General features: G+C 39.1%; 1 protein-coding gene across 1 annotated transcript in view; it reads left to right on the top strand.

Annotated features, from left to right (window-relative positions):
* Positions 1-17,630, top strand: part of pik3c2b (phosphatidylinositol-4-phosphate 3-kinase, catalytic subunit type 2 beta) — a 105,861-nt gene extending 88,231 nt beyond the window's left edge. Inside the window, exons 26-32 of the mRNA XM_041782556.1 lie at positions 915-1,110; positions 1,239-1,363; positions 1,441-1,558; positions 3,953-4,028; positions 7,991-8,097; positions 8,224-8,352; positions 13,161-17,630. Of these exons, the coding sequence (XP_041638490.1) occupies positions 915-1,110; positions 1,239-1,363; positions 1,441-1,558; positions 3,953-4,028; positions 7,991-8,097; positions 8,224-8,352; positions 13,161-13,352 (943 nt within the window). The 3' untranslated portion in view covers positions 13,353-17,630. The remainder of the gene's footprint in view (positions 1-914; positions 1,111-1,238; positions 1,364-1,440; positions 1,559-3,952; positions 4,029-7,990; positions 8,098-8,223; positions 8,353-13,160) is intronic.
* Positions 17,631-18,832: the final 1,202 nt, after the last annotated feature.

Genomic DNA, 18,832 nt, shown 5'->3' on the forward strand with positions numbered 1-18,832 from the left:
AAATGTTTCAGTAACATCTGATTATCTTCCTGTTTAACCAGCCTGCTGTGAAACTGGCTTTAAGAGTGCAGTTCATCACCACAGCTGCAGGATTAACACGTCTTTTCATGCTATTGGATGTTTTCCCTTCAAGATAACGGTGCATTACAGGAATATGTGGTGAAAATAAAAATGACTTTCTTATCTTACCAGAGCACAAGTTCTTTTCAAGCAAAAGTCCAGAATAATAAACCTTAATTCCCCTCGTTAATGAGCCAGTCTTATACAGTCATGGATGAAAGTATTGGCACCCCTGGAATTTTTCCAGAAAATACACCATTTCTCCCAGAAATTGTCGCAATTACAATTTTTTTTGGTATACATGTGTTCATTTCTTTTATGTGCATTTGAACAACACAAAAAATCAGAAGAAAAAAGACAAAATTGACAGAATTTTACACAAACTCAAAAAAATGGGCCAGACAAAATTGTCTAGCAAACACCAGACCTCAGATAAGACAGAATTCTCCATTTTTACCACCTACAGGGAAGCAAACAGCAATAATACAAAGTCCGTTCAGGTAAAGAGTGCAGTTAATGTTGGTCAAAAACACAGACTGGATTCTAAAACATGCTTAGTATTATTTGCCTTTCTCCTTTTTATATTTTTGTACCTTGTTTATTTATTTACTTTTATATTATTGTTATTCGTTTGTTATTTTCATTTATTTTATTTATCGAATAAAATAAATAAATAAGTACGATTTTCTTCACTTGTTTTCATCAGGTGTCACGATGTGGGTTGGGGGGATTGTTCCTTGTTTGTATTTATGTTCTCCTGCATTATGTTTCTTTATAATAATGTAAAAATGTATAAATAAAATTGGGGGGAAAAAAAAACACAGACTGGTCCTTTAACCTCGTCCTCTCTGCAGGTTGATCGAGTCCAGCCTCGGAAGTGTGGCCACCAAACTCAACTTCTTCATCCATAATCTGGCTCAGATGAAGTTCGCCTCGTCTGAGGACCGTCCCACGCTGTCCTTCGCTCCCAGAGTCCACACGGCGAAGAGTGACGGCCTGATCAGGAACCTCTACATCTGCAGACACATCCGCACCGCCAGCAAGGGCTACGTGAGTGTAGCGATGCTAAACATGAGTCTGGGAGAGACTGAGACCAGAGAGAAGCTCAGATAAACCTCCATCATGCTGGATGATTTTTACAAGATGATGGTTCATCTCATGTGTTTTTGTATTTTCAGGCGTTTGTGGTAAAGGTGGAGCGTGAGGGTCTACAGGAGGTCCAGCTGGTTCAGAGGACGTTTGAAGAGTTTCATGAACTTCACAGTAAACTCAGACTCATCTTCCCCTCCTCTAAACTGCCCAGGTACATACTCACACAGCACAATGACCAGAGAAGAAGAACTGGAGGTCTAATGTTGCTTCTGTTGGTCCCTCACACAGTTTCCCTAGCCGTTTTGTGATTGGTCGGTCTCGTGGTGAGGCGACGGCGGACAAAAGGAAGGATGAGCTGAACGGTTATGTGTGGCATCTGATCCACGCCGCCCCGGAGGTCGCTCAGGTCAGTTTGTCACACACATTTGACTGAATGAAGAGGCTGTTCAGACGTCAAACCTGAAACACGTTTGTTTAGATCCTTCCAGATCCTGGATTACACGATAGACACATCCTCGGCTCTCCCTACTCACATTACACGACACTTCCTCATTCCAGGAGACGGGAGTGATGTATTTTACAGTCAGAAGACTTAAAAAGTGAAAATAATAAAGAATAATAACTCTGCTTCAACTTTCTATACCAGAGGAAAAAGTGCCATGAAGCACAAATATAGAAATCCCAAAAGCAGGGGGCTCAACGCCGTTACAAAGCTGGTGTTTGTCAGTGGGCTGTGGGTTTGCACTGATAGAGGAAGACGGTGGATAGAATCAGAAGGAGACATGCAGGTAACCGGGCCACAGGCCGCCTTAAACCACTAGGCTGTCTGCGCCCATGACTATTCATCTCTGTGTTATTTTTAATCCATTGGAGTCTGTACCAACTCTCAGGTAGTTCTAAATAACAGTGGAAACTGAGCTGCAGTAATGCCAGATCAAACTGATAAATGAAAGGAAACTAGAATTATAAATGATGCTGCTTCTTTATCCAACCATGATCCCATCATGTCTTTTCACAACAGCTCTGCCATGGCAGCCATGTCCTGTTGAAGCTCTAGAAGAGAAGAATCTCTCTGAACTGTAGTAGCTCTAGAATACATTCTAATGTAAAACAACTTTAAGATAAATCACATAAATACATATCATCAATAAAAGTCAGTATAATCACTTCATTTAATCAGAGCGGAGGATCTCTGTGGACACCAACTCCCTCCAAAACTTGAGACCCGAACAGCAAAGACACAAGATTCATAAACCATGAACTACTTCCTGTTTCACTGCTGCAGAATAAGCAACTGTCCCAGAGAAATCCCAACATTTAGCAGTCGCTGAGTCTGCACCAATCAAATGTGCTCATAAAGACGTCCTTTAATAACAGATGGATGTGTTTGAATGCAGCTTGTTTAAATCTGAGCTCAAATTTAGAGCTCTGAAGTTCGCACCAGTGTCTGTCTGAATGCAGACTGGTGAATCCTGCTGACTCCGCTGCTGTCCCCCTCAGTATCAGGATCTTTCTCATCATTGGTGCGTTCTACGTCAGACTGTTAGGTGTCATTTTGACTCTGAGGTTTCTTAGAAATGCTCTCAGTGGCAGGAAACCCAACCCCGCCTCTCAGGGTGTGGACAGCTGCTCTATCAGGTCTTTCCAGTTTTAGAAACTTGGCAGGATGACCAACATCTCCTCTGCAGCCTTCAGCTCGCTCACACTAAGCTTCATATCAGTTTGCATGTTATGTAATCAATGAAGATTGATTTTTTTAATCTTTAAATATTATTTTTATATATTTGCATTTTTTTGGATCAAACTGTGGAGCTTCTGTCAATAGAAGCAGCTTTTTTCTGCAGAGAGCTCTAAAGGTCCATAGTTGGTTTGCCTATTAGCCTGTCATAATTTCTTTTGCAGCTTTTAGATCATGTCTCATTGTTTCTTTAAACGTCAGCATCACAGAAGCGTCACATGTTCAGTCTATCAGTAAAGATTTAAACATGTGCAGCTTCTGCATGGATATAGAGAGGAAGATGAGCTGCACAGCCTCATGACCATTATTGTTTTTGAAACAGCCAGTATTGATTATTAGTAGTTAATGAGATCAATAACTGAGTTTTGGAGCTGATATACATGAGTTAAACAACCCATTAATAGCAGCAGAGAAACAGGAAGTGATGCCAGACTCAGTGGATCCAGGCCTCAGTGTTGATTTGATAATACTTGTGTGATGTCTAGCCAATCAGAGCGGACATCAGGTGAGACCAGGGAGGGTAGGAGGAAAGTTCCAGTCACCCAGGAGCTCCCAGCATGCTCTCCTTCAGACATGAGATAGAAGTGTCATTGAGGCTCATCTGTGAGCTACACTCATGTAGAAACTGAAATGTTGAATACATTAACAAAAACAGGAGCAGTTAGCTCACAGAACCAGAATATTACAGCATGTGGCGCAGTCCTCATCCAGCCTCACTAATCTTGTTTTCATGATGACCCTGTGACCCTGTGACCCTATGACCCTATGACCCTAACCCTGTCAAGCATTTTATCACTGTTTTTTAAAAGCTCCATATCATTAAATCTTCATTTGTGTAGCACTTTTCATCCAACACAGTGTAGCACAGAGAGCTTTACACACAACAGAAAATAGAAATAAAAATACATGAGTTCACCCTCCGTCACTGTCCTCATCCCACCACCACCCCCCCCCACCATAGTGCATATTTAACATTGGCCACTGTGTCATAAATAATGGACTCCTTCCTCACAGGAACGTATATAAATAAAAATAACATGAGTGTTAAACTGTGTGTTGCAGAGTGACCTGGTCTACTCCTTTTTCCACCCGCTGCCCCGAGACGAGAGACCGGGAACGACAGCGAGCAAACCAGCAGGTACACACGGGTTATTTATAGGTCTGATGAGTACTCAGAGTTTGTAATCCTGACCTCTAACCCTTATCAGAGTCAACAAGAGGGACTGATAGTCTGCTGTTCCACCACAGATAGGAATACATACAACTTTAATGGAGATAAGACTAAAACTTTATTAAGAGGAAACTCAGCAGCACATGAGGTATGTGATGTTGCTTTATGACTCTGGTCACATGAAGGACTCATGTTTATGGTTAGAGCTTAGCAAACACTTTTACTGACCTTTGACCTTAATTATTGAATACTGTTGTGATCCTGATCCTCAGTCGGAAAGTCTTTGGTGTTGAACTCAATGGCTGCTGGATTTAGGCCTCTGATAACCTTCATCTCTACTGCTGTTCTGTTTTCTGCTGAATGTGTAGCAGGACTTTCTCTCAAACAGAGGTGGACAGGAAGAATATTTCATCTGAACAGTTCTGGAGGGTTTTCAGAGCTCCAGCTGACCTGCTGAGACAGACGTTAAAGTTTAACTCCTCCACGCCCACGCTGCTGTTCCACGGCGGTCAAAGTCCAGTGTGTTCTTCCTGGTCTACATCAGTGAGGCTCACAGCTGGAGCCTCTCTGGATTAGATTAACGCTGTAAACTCTACTGATGAGTAGGGGTGGGCAAAAATATCAAATAATCAATGCATCGCAGTATTTCCCCCCTCAATTCAATATCGATTCAGCAAATCCTCTGAATCGATTCACCTCCTGGCCAGTGGGGGTCGCTGTGCGTTGTATGGATGGAGGCCTCACTCAACCAAACAACAACCAACCATAACCATGATATGTGAGGTTTATCCCAATTTCCAAGAGAACAGAAATATTATTTAAGTTTACATGCATTTTACTTTTTCAGTGTTTATGCAGAACTGTCATGTTTTTTACTTTTGTACTCCTTCTGCACAAATAAGTTACTATTGTGCAAATTTTAATTTTCAGATGTTTTATTGCCCAAAAATGTGAGGTGACCTACCACATATGTTCACATGGGCATGAAAATAATTATTAAAAAATTGTCAACAGGTTATTTGTGTATTTCTATGTCTTACTGAATCGACATTGAAGTATTTAAATCAATATCTAATCGATATCGAATCGAATCGCAACCTAAAGAATTGAAATCGAATTGAATCGTGAGGTTCTTAACAATACCCAGCCCTACTGATGAGTCTGACTGTAGGAATGAATCAGCTCTGACCCGGCTCACTCTACACCACGTTCCACATTATTAAGCAAATGACATTTTTCTCTTATTTTCCTGAATATTAATGCAAATGACAGAATATTTTTCAAGTCATCAGCTGTTGGAGCATAATTCAGATGTTTTTGATTGAAATAGCTTTGATTTCAGTAAATATGACCTCCTAATGCTGCAGATTCAACACATGACCATGTTCACTTCTTTACAGCCTATAAAATCTTTATAAACTCTGTTGTGCTTCATAATTTTGAACGCGGTGTACAGGACCATCTGTTTTAGTCTTCAGGTTCTACAAGTCTTTTTCTGGTTTTTAGGACTAGAAGGTTAGATCTCACTAACACAAAAATATCAGAATCAATATCAGCATCAGCTCACATCAATCTATAAACACCAGCAACAATCTGACACCATGAACCCCAGCTTCTAAAGAGGTTTGGCTGTCTAAAGTTGACGTTGTGTATTCATGGTGTGTATTTGTGTGTTAATGTTCATGGTGTGTATTTGTGTGTTAATGTTCATGGTGTGTATTTGTGTGTTAATGTTCATGGTGTGTATTTGTGTGTTAATGTTCATGGTGTGTATTTGTGTGTTAATGTTCATGGTGTGTATTTGTGTGTTAATGTTCATGGTGTGTATTTGTGTGTTAATGTTCATGGTGTGTATTTGTGTGTTAGTGTGTATTTGTGTGTAAATGTTCATGGTGTGTATTTGTGTGTTAATGTTCATGGTGTGTATTTGTGTGTTAATGTTCATGGTGTGTATTTGTGTGTTAATGTTCATGGTGTGTATTTGTGTGTTAGTGTGTATTTGTGTGTTAATGTTCATGGTGTGTATTTGTGTGTTAGTGTGTATTTGTGTGTTAATGTTCATGGTGTGTATTTGTGTGTTAGTGTGTATTTGTGTGTTAATGTTCATGGTGTGTATTTGTGTGTTAATGTTCATGGTGTGTATTTGTGTGTTAGTGTGTATTTGTGTGTTAATGTTCATGGTGTGTATTTGTGTGTTAATGTTCATGGTGTGTATTTGTGTGTTAATGTTCATGGTGTGTATTTGTGTGTTAGTGTGTATTTGTGTGTTAATGTTCATGGTGTGTATTTGTGTGTTAATGTTCATGGTGTGTATTTGTGTGTTAATGTTCATGGTGTGTATTTGTGTGTTAATGTTCATGGTGTGTATTTGTGTGTTAGTGTGTATTTGTGTGTTAATGTTCATGGTGTGTATTTGTGTGTTAGTGTGTATTTGTGTGTTAATGTTCATGGTGTGTATTTGTGTGTTAGTGTGTATTTGTGTGTTAATGTTCATGGTGTGTATTTGTGTGTTAATGTGTATTTGTGTGTTAATGTTCATGGTGTGTATTTGTGTGTTAATGTTCATGGTGTGTATTTGTGTGTTAGTGTGTATTTGTGTGTTAATGTTCATGGTGTGTATTTGTGTGTTAATGTTCATGGCGTGTATTTGTGTGTTAGTGTGTATTTGTGTGTTAATGTTCATGGTGTGTATTTGTGTGTTAATGTGTATTTGTGTGTTAATGTTCATGGTGTGTATTTGTGTGTTAATGTTCATGGTGTGTATTTGTGTGTTAATGTGTATTTGTGTGTTAATGTTCATGGTGTGTATTTGTGTGTTAATGTTCATGGTGTGTATTTGTGTGTTAGTGTGTATTTGTGTGTTAATGTTCATGGTGTGTATTTGTGTGTTAATGTTCATGGTGTGTATTTGTGTGTTAATGTTCATGGTGTGTATTTGTGTGTTAATGTTCATGGTGTGTATTTGTGTGTTAGTGTGTATTTGTGTGTTAATGTTCATGGTGTGTATTTGTGTGTTAGTGTGTATTTGTGTGTTAATGTTCATGGTGTGTATTTGTGTGTTAATGTTCATGGTGTGTATTTGTGTTTTAGTGTGTATTTGTGTGTTAATGTTCATGGTGTGTATTTGTGTGTTAGTGTGTATTTGTGTGTTAATGTTCATGGTGTGTATTTGTGTGTTAATGTTCATGGTGTGTATTTGTGTGTTAATGTTCATGGTGTGTATTTGTGTGTTAATGTTCATGGTGTGTATTTGTGTGTTAATGTTCATGGTGTGTATTTGTGTGTTAGTGTGTATTTGTGTGTTAATGTTCATGGTGTGTATTTGTGTGTTAATGTTCATGGTGTGTATTTGTGTGTTAGTGTGTATTTGTGTGTTAATGTTCATGGTGTGTATTTGTGTGTTAATGTTCATGGTGTGTATTTGTGTGTTAGTGTGTATTTGTGTGTTAATGTTCATGGTGTGTATTTGTGTGTTAATGTTCATGGTGTGTATTTGTGTGTTAATGTTCATGGTGTGTATTTGTGTGTTAGTGTGTATTTGTGTGTTAATGTTCATGGTGTGTATTTGTGTGTTAGTGTGTATTTGTGTGTTAATGTTCATGGTGTGTATTTGTGTGTTAGTGTGTATTTGTGTGTTAATGTTCATGGTGTGTATTTGTGTGTTAATGTTCATGGTGTGTATTTGTGTGTTAGTGTGTATTTGTGTGTTAATGTTCATGGTGTGTATTTGTGTGTTAGTGTGTATTTGTGTGTTAATGTTCATGGTGTGTATTTGTGTGTTAATGTCCATGGTGTGTATTTGTGTGTTAGTGTGTATTTGTGTGTTAATGTTCATGGTGTGTATTTGTGTGTTAATGTTCATGGTGTGTATTTGTGTGTTAGTGTGTATTTGTGTGTTAATGTTCATGGTGTGTATTTGTGTGTTTCAGAGGTGACGTGGTCTCCAGCTTCAGGGAAAGAGCTCGGCGAGGTCAAACTGTCGATCTCCTACAAGAAGGATAAACTCTTCATCATGGTCATGCACATCCGAGGACTGGTGAGCTTCTGAGTTTGTGCTGGTCTAACTTTAGATGTTAGAAACCTTTCAGTAGCCAATCATCTGTCAGCTAGAGTCCTCATTCTCTATGTAGAACTAACTGAGAGACCTGGTTCCTTTAAACAGCAGCCCCTACAGGACGGCACAGACCCAGACCCCTATGTGAAGCTGTACCTCCTCCCAGACCCTCAGAAGACTAGCAAGAGGAAGACCAAGGCAGCACGGCGTACCTGTAACCCCACCTACAACGAGATGGTATGAAACTCACTCCATGTCCACCCATCATAGGCTGTGGTTCTTTAGACTAAAGCTGCGCTCCATTGGTTACTTGGACATTTTGACCTCATCAAAACTGGGCCCAGGAATCATCATTCAGAGCACCCCCCCCCCCTCTCCTGAGCTCCTAGCAATGGGATGAACTCAGCTAAGGTGAAAGGTCAATCCCTGCTTCCACATCTGACCTAAGGGTAACACAACATAGAAGACAACGTTTGTTTCTATGCAGACGATGTTCAGTTTTCTACTTCAAGATCAGCCAATCAGAGCCCGGCTGATCTAAATCCTTAGAGGTTTAATCAGTGTTCATTTGGCAGCAAAATTAACCACAGTAACAGTACTTTAACTTCTACTGAAGTAACTTTAACCACAGTAACAGTACTTTAACTTCTACTGAAGTAACTTTAACCACAGTAACAGTACTTTAACTTCTACTGAAGTAACTTTAACCACAGTAACAGTACTTTAACTTCTACTGAAGTAACTTTAACCACAGTAACAGTACTTTAACTTCTACTAAAGTAACTTTAACCACAGTAACAGTACTTTAACTTCAACTAAAGTAACTTTAACCACAGTAACAGTACTTTAACTTCAACTAAAGTAACTTTAACCACAGTAACAGTACTTTAACTTCTACTGAAGTAACTTTAACCACAGTAACAGTACTTTAACTTCTACTAAAGTAACTTTAACCACAGTAACAGTACTTTAACTTCTACTGAAGAATTTTTAACCACAGTAACAGTACTTTAACTTCTACTGAAGTAACTTTAACCACAGTAACAGTACTTTAACTTCTACTGAAGTAACTTTAACCACAGTAACAGTACTTTAACTTCTACTGAAGTAACTTTAACCACAGTAACAGTACTTTAACTTCTACTAAAGTAACTTTAACCACAGTAACAGTACTTTAACTTCTACTAAAGTATTTTTAGCCACAGTAACAGTACTTTAACTTCTACTAAAGTATTTTTAACCACAGTAACAGTACTTTAACTTCTACTGAAGTAACTTTAACCACAGTAACAGTACTTTAACTTCTACTAAAGTATTTTTAACCACAGTAACAGTCCTTTCACTTTAACTAAAGTAACTTTAACCACAGTAACAGTACTTTAACTTCTACTGAAGTAACTTTAACCACAGTAACAGTACTTTAACTTCTACTAAAGTAACTTTAACCACAGTAACAGTACTTTAACTTCTACTGAAGTAACTTTAACCACAGTAACAGTACTTTAACTTCTACTGAAGTAACTTTAACCACAGTAACAGTACTTTAACTTCTACTAAAGTAACTTTAACCACAGTAACAGTACTTTAACTTCTACTGAAGTAACTTTAACCACAGTAACAGTACTTTAACTTCTACTAAAGTATTTTTAACCACAGTAACAGTACTTTAACTTCTACTAAAGTATTTTTAACCACAGTAACAGTACTTTAACTTCTACTGAAGTAACTTTAACCACAGTAACAGTACTTTAACTTCTACTGAAGTAACTTTAACCACAGTAACAGAACTTTAACTTCTACTAAAGTAACTTTAACCACAGTAACAGTACTTTAACTTCTACTAAAGTAACTTTAACCACAGTAACAGTACTTTAACTTCTACTAAAGTAACTTTAACCACAGTAACAGTACTTTAACTTCTACTAAAGTAACTTTAACCACAGTAACAGTACTTTCACTTCTACTAAAGTATTTTTAACCACAGTAACAGTACTTTCACTTCTACTAAAGTATTTTTAACCACAGTAACAGTACTTTAACTTCTACTGAAGTAACTTTAACCACAGTAACAGTACTTTAACTTCTACTAAAGTATTTTTAACCACAGTAACAGTACTTTCACTTCTACTAAAGTATTTTTAACCACAGTAACAGTCCTTTCACTTTAACAAAAGTAACTTTAACCACAGTAACAGTACTTTAACTTCTACTGAAGTAACTTTAACCACAGTAACAGTACTTTAACTTCAACTAAAGTAACTTTAACCACAGTAACAGTACTTTAACTTCTACTGAAGTAACTTTAACCACAGTAACAGTACTTTAACTTCTACTGAAGTAACTTTAACCACAGTAACAGTACTTTAACTTCTACTGAAGTAACTTTAACCACAGTAACAGTACTTTAACTTCAACTAAAGTAACTTTAACCACAGTAACAGTACTTTAACTTCTACTGAAGTAACTTTAACCACAGTAACAGTACTTTAACTTCTACTGAAGTATTTTTAACCACAGTAACAGTACTTTAACTTCTACTAAAGTAACTTTAACCACAATAACAGTCCTTTAACTTCTACTAAAGTATTTGTAACCACAGTCACAGTACTTTAACTTCTACTAAAGTAACTTTAACCACAGTAACAGTACTTTAACTTCTACTGAAGTAACTTTAACCACAGTAACAGTACTTTAACTTCTACTGAAGTAACTTTAACCACAGTAACAGTACTTTAACTTCTACTAAAGTAACTTTAACCACAGTAACAGTCCTTTCACTTTAACTAAAGTAACTTTAACCACAGTAACAGTACTTTAACTTCTACTGAAGTAACTTTAACCACAGTAACAGTACTTTAACTTCTACTAAAGTAACTTTAACCACAGTAACAGTACTTTAACTTCAACTAAAGTAACTTTAACCACAGTAACAGTACTTTAACTTCTACTAAAGTAACTTTAACCACAGTAACAGTACTTTAACTTCTACTGAAGTAACTTTAACCACAGTAACAGTACTTTAACTTCTACTAAAGTAACTTTAACCACAGTAACAGTACTTTAACTTCTACTGAAGTAACTTTAACCACAGTAACAGTACTTTAACTTCTACTAAAGTAACTTTAACCACAGTAACAGTACTTTCACTTCTACTAAAGTAACTTTAATCACAGTAACAGTACTTTAACTTCTACTAAAGTAACTTTAACCACAGTAACAGTACTTTAACTTCTACTAAAGTAACTTTAACCACAGTAACAGTACTTTCACTTTAACTAAAGTAAATTTAAACCACAGTAACAGTACTTTCACTTCTACTAAAGTAACTTTAACCACAGTAACAGTACTTTAACTTCTACTAAAGTAACTTTAACCACAGTAACAGTACTTTAACTTCTACTAAAGTAACTTTAACCACAGTAACAGTACTTTAACTTCTACTAAAGTAACTTTAACTTCTACTAAAGTAACTTTAACCACAGTAACAGTACTTTAACTTCTACTAAAGTATTTTTAACCACAGTAACAGTCCTTTCACTTTAACTAAAGTAACTTTAACCACAGTAACAGTACTTTAACTTCTACTGAAGTAACTTTAACCACAGTAACAGTACTTTAACTTCTACTAAAGTAACTTTAACCACAGTAACAGTACTTTAACTTCTACTAAAGTAACTTTAACCACAGTAACAGTACTTTAACTTCTACTAAAGTAACTTTAACCACAGTAACAGTACTTTAACTTCTACTGAAGTAACTTTAACCACAGTAACAGTACTTTAACTTCTACTAAAGTAACTTTAACCACAGTAACAGTACTTTAACTTCTACTGAAGTAACTTTAACCACAGTAACAGTACTTTAACTTCTACTGAAGTAACTTTAACCAAAGTAACAGTACTTTAACTTCTACTAAAGTAACTTTAACCACAGTAACAGTACTTTAACTTCTACTAAAGTAACTTTAATCACAGTAACAGTACTTTAACTTCTACTAAAGTAACTTTAACCACAGTAACAGTACTTTAACTTCTACTAAAGTAACTTTAACTTCAACTAAAGTAACTTTAACCACAGAAACAGTACTTTAACTTCTACTGAAGTAACTTTAACCACAGTAACAGTACTTTAACTTCTACTGAAGTAACTTTAACCACAGTAACAGTACTTTCACTTCTACTGAAGTAACTTTAACCACAGTAACAGTACTTTAACTTCTACTAAAGTAACTTTAACCACAGTAACAGTACTTTAACTTCAACTAAAGTAACTTTAACCACAGTAACAGTACTTTAACTTCTACTATTTTTATTCCTTGGCTTTCAACCCCACTCGAGACTCTGCTCCTGTTTTAGTGATTTATGGTTTGTTTTGAGTTATTGTTTTATTGTTCTTAAATTGTTTTTTAAAAACAATGAAACGATTATTTTAGTGTATATACCTATTCGTTGTTTTTTATTGTTTTATCCCTGCATTGTTTTGTCTACTTATGTACAGCACTTTGTTTCAGCTGTGGTTGTTTTAAAGTGCTTTATAAATAAAGCTGAGTTCTACTAAAGTAAGTTTAACCACAGTAACAGTACTTTTACTACATAGTCCAGTCCTTGGATCAGGGTCAGCCCTGCACTAACATAATCCAGTCCTTGGATCAGGGTCAGCCCTGCACTAACATAGTCCAGTCCTTGGATCAGGGTCAGCCCTGCACTAACATAATCCAGTCCTTGGATCAGGGTCAGCCCTGCACTAACATAATCCAGTCCTTGGATCAGGGTCAGCCCTGCACTAACATAATCCAGTCCTTGGATCAGGGTCAGCCCTGCACTAACATAGTCCAGTCCTTGGATCAGGGTCAGCCCTGCACTAACATAATCCAGTCCTTGGATCAGGGTCAGCCCTGCACTAACATAATCCAGTCCTTGGATCAGGGTCAGCCCTTTGTCACACATTCAGTGTGACAAAAGTCTTTTATTCATGCTTCTACTTCTTCTTCTGCTGTTTTTCTCTTTCTCCTGTCATTCTGATCTTCCTCCTCTCTTCTTCTTCAGCTGGTGTATGAGCGGATCCCTCGGGGGGACCTGGACCAGAGGGTGATCCACCTTCGAGTTCTGGGTGACGGGGCGTTCTGGGAGAACACGCTGCTGGGAGAGACCTTCATCCCCCTGAAGAGGCTGGTCCCCGGTCAGCACTGGGTGGACTGGCACAAGCTGGGGGCCCCCAGCTCAGACTCCACACACTGAGGGGCTGGGAACAGGAAGTGATGTAGGAGGAGAGAGACATTCTCCATGTGAGGACTAAAGACAAGAGGAAAACCCTTTCAAAGTAAAAGCCTTGTGGCTGATCCTCTCTCTGTGTTAGAGGGAGTTTAGGTTTAGAGCTTAACTCCACTGATACCTTTTAGATTCTCCCTGGAACACTGCCTGAACATCTGAGCTTTGGTATTAATTTATTGGATTAAAAATCACTAATTTATGAAGGTTTTAGTCAGAGATGAATGGGTTAGGTTTATGGCAGGTTTATGTTCACGATGAGCTCCTTTAACAGACCAGCCCTTTAAAAGCTATTGACTGTGTTTGCAGTTAGACTAACTTGCTGGTTAGCGAATTTCAAACTCTGATTCTGGTGTCAAAGGAAAAGCTTCCAGTTTGTTTTCAGAGCTAAAAGAAGAGCCAGGTACTCCAAACCTCCGTCTACTGCCTGGTTTGTCCAGTTTTAAATCTTTTTGTTTAAATCTTTAAAATGTTTTGATAAAAAAAACAGATTTGAATGTTAGAATTATGTGGAAAATAAAGGCAGGAACAAAGTGAGGAATATTTTGACAGCCAAACTAGTTTTTAGTCTAATTCAGATCAAATTTAACACTGAACCAGAAATGGTTCCTCTTTCTAGCCGTTCTACTCCCACTGATGTGGTCTGAGGTCATTAAACAGCAGGGTTTCATTTTCTGACTCTCACACTTGTTCACGTTCACAGACTGGAGCTACTGGATGTCTGATCTAAATGATTCACTGACTGCTCCTCGCTTTACTTCCTCACTAAAGAGATTCTCCTGCTGTCTGCACATTCCTCTGTTCCAGTTGTAAATGTGAAGGAAGAATCATTTCTATGACAGAAAGAAGGAAAACAGATGAGGAGATTCAGAATGACATATGCAGATCACGTTTAAAATCTCAGCCTGGTGTGATTCTTCTGCCAGTGCCACAAAAACCTCTGTTCTCCTGACCAAGCCCTGCAGCTGTTCCACCTCTGAGGCTGTTGTACTGCAGCCTTTCCACCTCTGAGGCTGTTATACTGCAGCCTTTCCACCTCTGAGGCTGTTGTCCTGCAGCCGTTCCACCTCTGAGGCTGTTATACTGCAGCCGTTCCACCTCTGAGGCTGTTATACTGCAGCCGTTTCACCTCTGAGGCTGCTATAATGCAGCCATTTCACCTCTGAGGCTGTTATACTGCAGCCGTTCCACCTCTGAGGCTGTTGTACTGCAGCCTTTCCACCTCTGAGGTTGTTATACTGCAGCCTTTCCACCTCTGAGGTTGTTATACTGCAGCCGTTCCACCTCTGAGGCTGTTATACTGCAGCCTTTCCACCTCTGAGTCTGTTATACTGCAGCCTTTCCACCTCTGAGGCTGTTATACTGCAGCCTTTCCACCTCTGAGGCTGTTATACTGCAGCCTTTCCACCTCTGAGGCTGTTGTCCTGCAGCCTTTCCACCTCTGAGGTTGTTGTCCTGCAGCCTTTCCACCTCTGAGGCTGTTATACTGCAGCCTTTCCACCTCTGAGGCTGTTGTCCTGCAGCCTTTCCACCTCTGAGGCTGTTATTTTGGAGTCTGCATTACGGTGCTGCAGAAGCACGAGCGAGCTCAGCCAGCAAACACAGCCGGGGCTTATCAAACCGACAGTGTCACTTAGAGATATTGGACTATTTCTGGTGTTTTAGCTCCAGAATGAATGTCAGAGAGGAGCAGCCTGTATGCTGTTAGATAAAGAGACCTGTTGTGCTTCCATGACACCGTAACACCGTGTGATTTCACCGACAGGAACACCAAGGAATCAGAAGGAATGTCTGAATTTGTACCAGCAGATCTGGTCTCTCCTGCCACTACCTCAGCACAGGCTGGGGGCGTCACTCTCCCCCTTTAACCCCTCCTTTCCACCTGTGTTTATGGAGGCAGGTTTAGCAGAAGCATATGGTTTGAGCAGACTGCAGCAGGGGTTAAGCTGCATGGTGCAACACATGCTTCACTCACCTGGAACACACTAGAGGTGCTAGCATGGATCATAGGGGCTGTCTACTGCCAGCAAAGACAATGGATCTTTCTGGGTGTGGTCAAACACCAGAAGGTCAGGAGTTGGATATGAGTCATGTAAACAAGGTCAAACTCTGCAGCAACACCAGTGGTCACTGCCACTGGACACCAGGCTAATGGGCCGTTAACAGCAGCAGCTAGGCTCCGCGGGGCGGCTGTGGTCCCAGCCAGCATCGATATTTTCTGTCAGGTGGAGGGTTCCCCTCAGCTTCTAATCAGCAGGTCATTAGCAGCACTTTAGGATTATTTTTCAGGACTTGAGCCAAACAGCAGCGCTTTAACAGAGGCCTCTTCAGGCAGTGTAGGTTCATCAAAAAGAGGGCAGAGCCTTCATAAAGCAAAAACTGGTTCTTACAAATGTTAGTGGACTTACAGTAAAGTCCAAATATTAGAACAGGAAGAGAGACAGCAGAGGGCCAGTTTAAAAAGTTAGACTTGACTGTATTTACATTTATTATAAAGCTGAGTTTATTCTGATCTCTAAGGGTCTGATTAAAGTGTTTCAGTGTGAGGAGCTTTAAACTAGGCCTCTGCTGTTATCATCAAAGTTTATTAACCCAGACCAGCATCATGGTGGTCCAAAAACAGGAAATACCCAACCCTAGAAACCATGTTGGACTGCTGCTGTTCTCTGATGGATCAACAGCATTTTAAAGATCTAACTCATTTAATACACAAGGTGTGACATCATTGATCACATGATCGGCTCGTTTGTCCAGTTAGATGGAAAGAGACTGAACACAGATAACTTTTATTTTTTTTAGCGATTTGAACTCCCAGGCCTCTGGATTCAGACCGTAATATCTGTTAAACTGTCCTGTTTTTGTATTTTTAGCTTCCCTACAGACTCACTCTTATTTACCACCGTCATTTAGATGGGCTGTTGTCTCCCAGCATCATTCAGGCACAGACCCAGACTGCTCTTTACATCCATACGTGGTAACGAGGGGCTAACTCCTCATGCTGGAAGAGGAAATGTCACACGAGCTGACCTCTCACACCTTGAACTGGCGGTCTGAACAACAGAGGTGTTATTAAATGAATCTATCATTTCCAGAAAGAAAAGAAGGCAGATCATTTCAGCCAGTTATTGTTTTTGATAATGGTCCTAACTTTTAATGGTCTGGGGTTTCCTTTTTCCTATCAGAGGATTTTCCTGGACTGAAAAGCTGCATTCAAAGACCTCCAGGAAGACTATCTGCAGCGTTTGACTCCTGAAAATCAATCTGTGGTCACGTTGGGCTGTGAAACACAAACGAAGCGTGCCCTCGTTGGAGTTTTCAGTGTGTAGAAAGCGATTTTTACTTTGTGAGCTGCAGTGTGTGTTTGTGTACAGAGCTTTAGCATCGGTGTTGCTAACAGAATTAGCTGAGGCGGAGCATGTGTACAGACGGCTAGCAGACTGCAGGATATTTTTATAGTGAGGGTGTGTGGATTGGATTTTCTATCTGTGCATGAGAGCTTCTTACAGTGCGACAGACCCCGCCTGCAGGGGGCGCTGCTGCTGCTGCTCACTCTGCCTTTCAGCTCGTCGTGCTCCCATTTCTGTTCCTACATTTCATTCCTTGATTTTTCTTTTCTAATCCTCTTTGTGTGATTTTTGTACTTTTTGAGAAAGATTTTTAAACTGCCTCTGTGGGTTCCTGATAATCCAGGCTGCAGAGGGACTGAGGATCTCCTGCAGGTTGTTTTTGCGCTGTAGACGAGACTAAGAGGGTGAAACTGCAGGAAACAAACTCCTCCTGTCTGATCTGTTCAACGCTGGTTTCCAGGATGTGAGACAAGGTTCAGAACCGCAGGAAGAACTTCAGATGGACGTCTGAAGTCTGAGGGTTGTCCCCATACTTGAATAAAAACCTGATTATGATATTAATCAGAGTCTAAAGTTCAAAGTTGCTCTCACTGAAAATTCTCTAAATTGCACAAAAACAGTGACAACATTAGCTGTGGATCTGCAGCCATGCTCATCCTTCCATCCTCCATGCTGACCGGATGGAGGCAGCGTTGTTCAGTGACAGTTGGCGGCGTTTGAGCCCCCGAGGAGAGAATGTAAGTTCAAACTGAACCTTAATGTACTGTAAATACTGATGCTAATGAAAATGTGACTCTGACCCACCGCTCTGACTTACACGCTCTTATTAATGTGGAACTTTACTTTTCAAACATGTTTTCTATTATTTGCACTACAAAATAAACTTGAATGGAAAAACAAATCTGGTCTCTTCTTCTTCTATCCCTTATATTCTGATTTTTGTGTCTCCGTTTCCTGTTATTGCTCCTTCTCTGTACCTCGTCTCCACTTCATCTTTGTACATCCTTCTTTCACCTCGCCTCTCCTAGCAGGACTTTAGTAGACATTTCTTGGTTGCTAAAGGTCGTGTCATTGACGTTTTTATTTTAAAGCCATTACCCTGGTTGTGTCATGTATCGTCTGTGATCTTCAGTTAGTCTGACCAGTCCCTCAGATTGGTCCAGTTTCCTCTCAGAGATCTCCTCCAGTCCATCTTCAGCTCTTTCTGTAGACTCAGGTGTGATGACCCTGTCTGCCTTAAGGTGATACTGCGCCTTTAACCACAGAATAGTGTGCATTGTAATCAATTCTTCAGAGAAATAATGTTATTTTTCACCAGGAAGTTCCAGCTTTAAAGACTGGCCACCCTACAGGAGCCGACCTGAGGCCAGATTTGTTCCCTCTGATAATCAGGGAGGAATTTACACCGTAAATGCTCCCCTTAACTCTTTAAAGCCCGAAACCTCAAATATTAGCCAGGAAATTCTCATGTTTTAGAACTCAAATGTTTGTTTAACATCATTAACATTAACATTTCATTGCCATAAAATTTCACATCCAGTTTTTGTATCCCATTTCATGCATTAGACATTTACATACGCAAGGTTATGTGCAAATTATTGATCTTGATTAGACAGAGGTCTCACAAAACTGTGGACCAAATTTGAACCAATCAGCTTTAAAGGGTTAAATCTCCATACTTTTTCAGATTTTGTGACTTAACAAGGAAATCTTAAATCACCAGGATAAGTTCACATTTTTATACTTGAGGAAATCTGCAGACTTTAGACTGATGGGACAGTTAGAAATATCAGATCATCTTTAGGGCCGGATTTAACTGTTCCACGGGCCGGATTTGGCCCCTAGGCCTTGAGTTTGACACCTGTGCTTTATGATGTATTGTAGTATTTTAGAGTTTTTAAAAATGTGGATTGTATTTTTCTTATATTCTCTGTTCATTTGATGACCTTTTAAGTTTCTGAACTTTCACTGATTATTGAATATTCTTTCTGTTTGAATTTGGATAAATCTTCAGCTTCATTTACATTTTAATCTGATTTGTTCTGTTTATTTTAGATTTGATATTTTTACGTGTTCTAACCCCAACTAGTCAATACCACAAAA

This window comes from Cheilinus undulatus, linkage group 3, assembly GCF_018320785.1.
Source record: "Cheilinus undulatus linkage group 3, ASM1832078v1, whole genome shotgun sequence".
Lineage (NCBI taxonomy): Eukaryota > Metazoa > Chordata > Actinopteri > Labriformes > Labridae > Cheilinus > Cheilinus undulatus.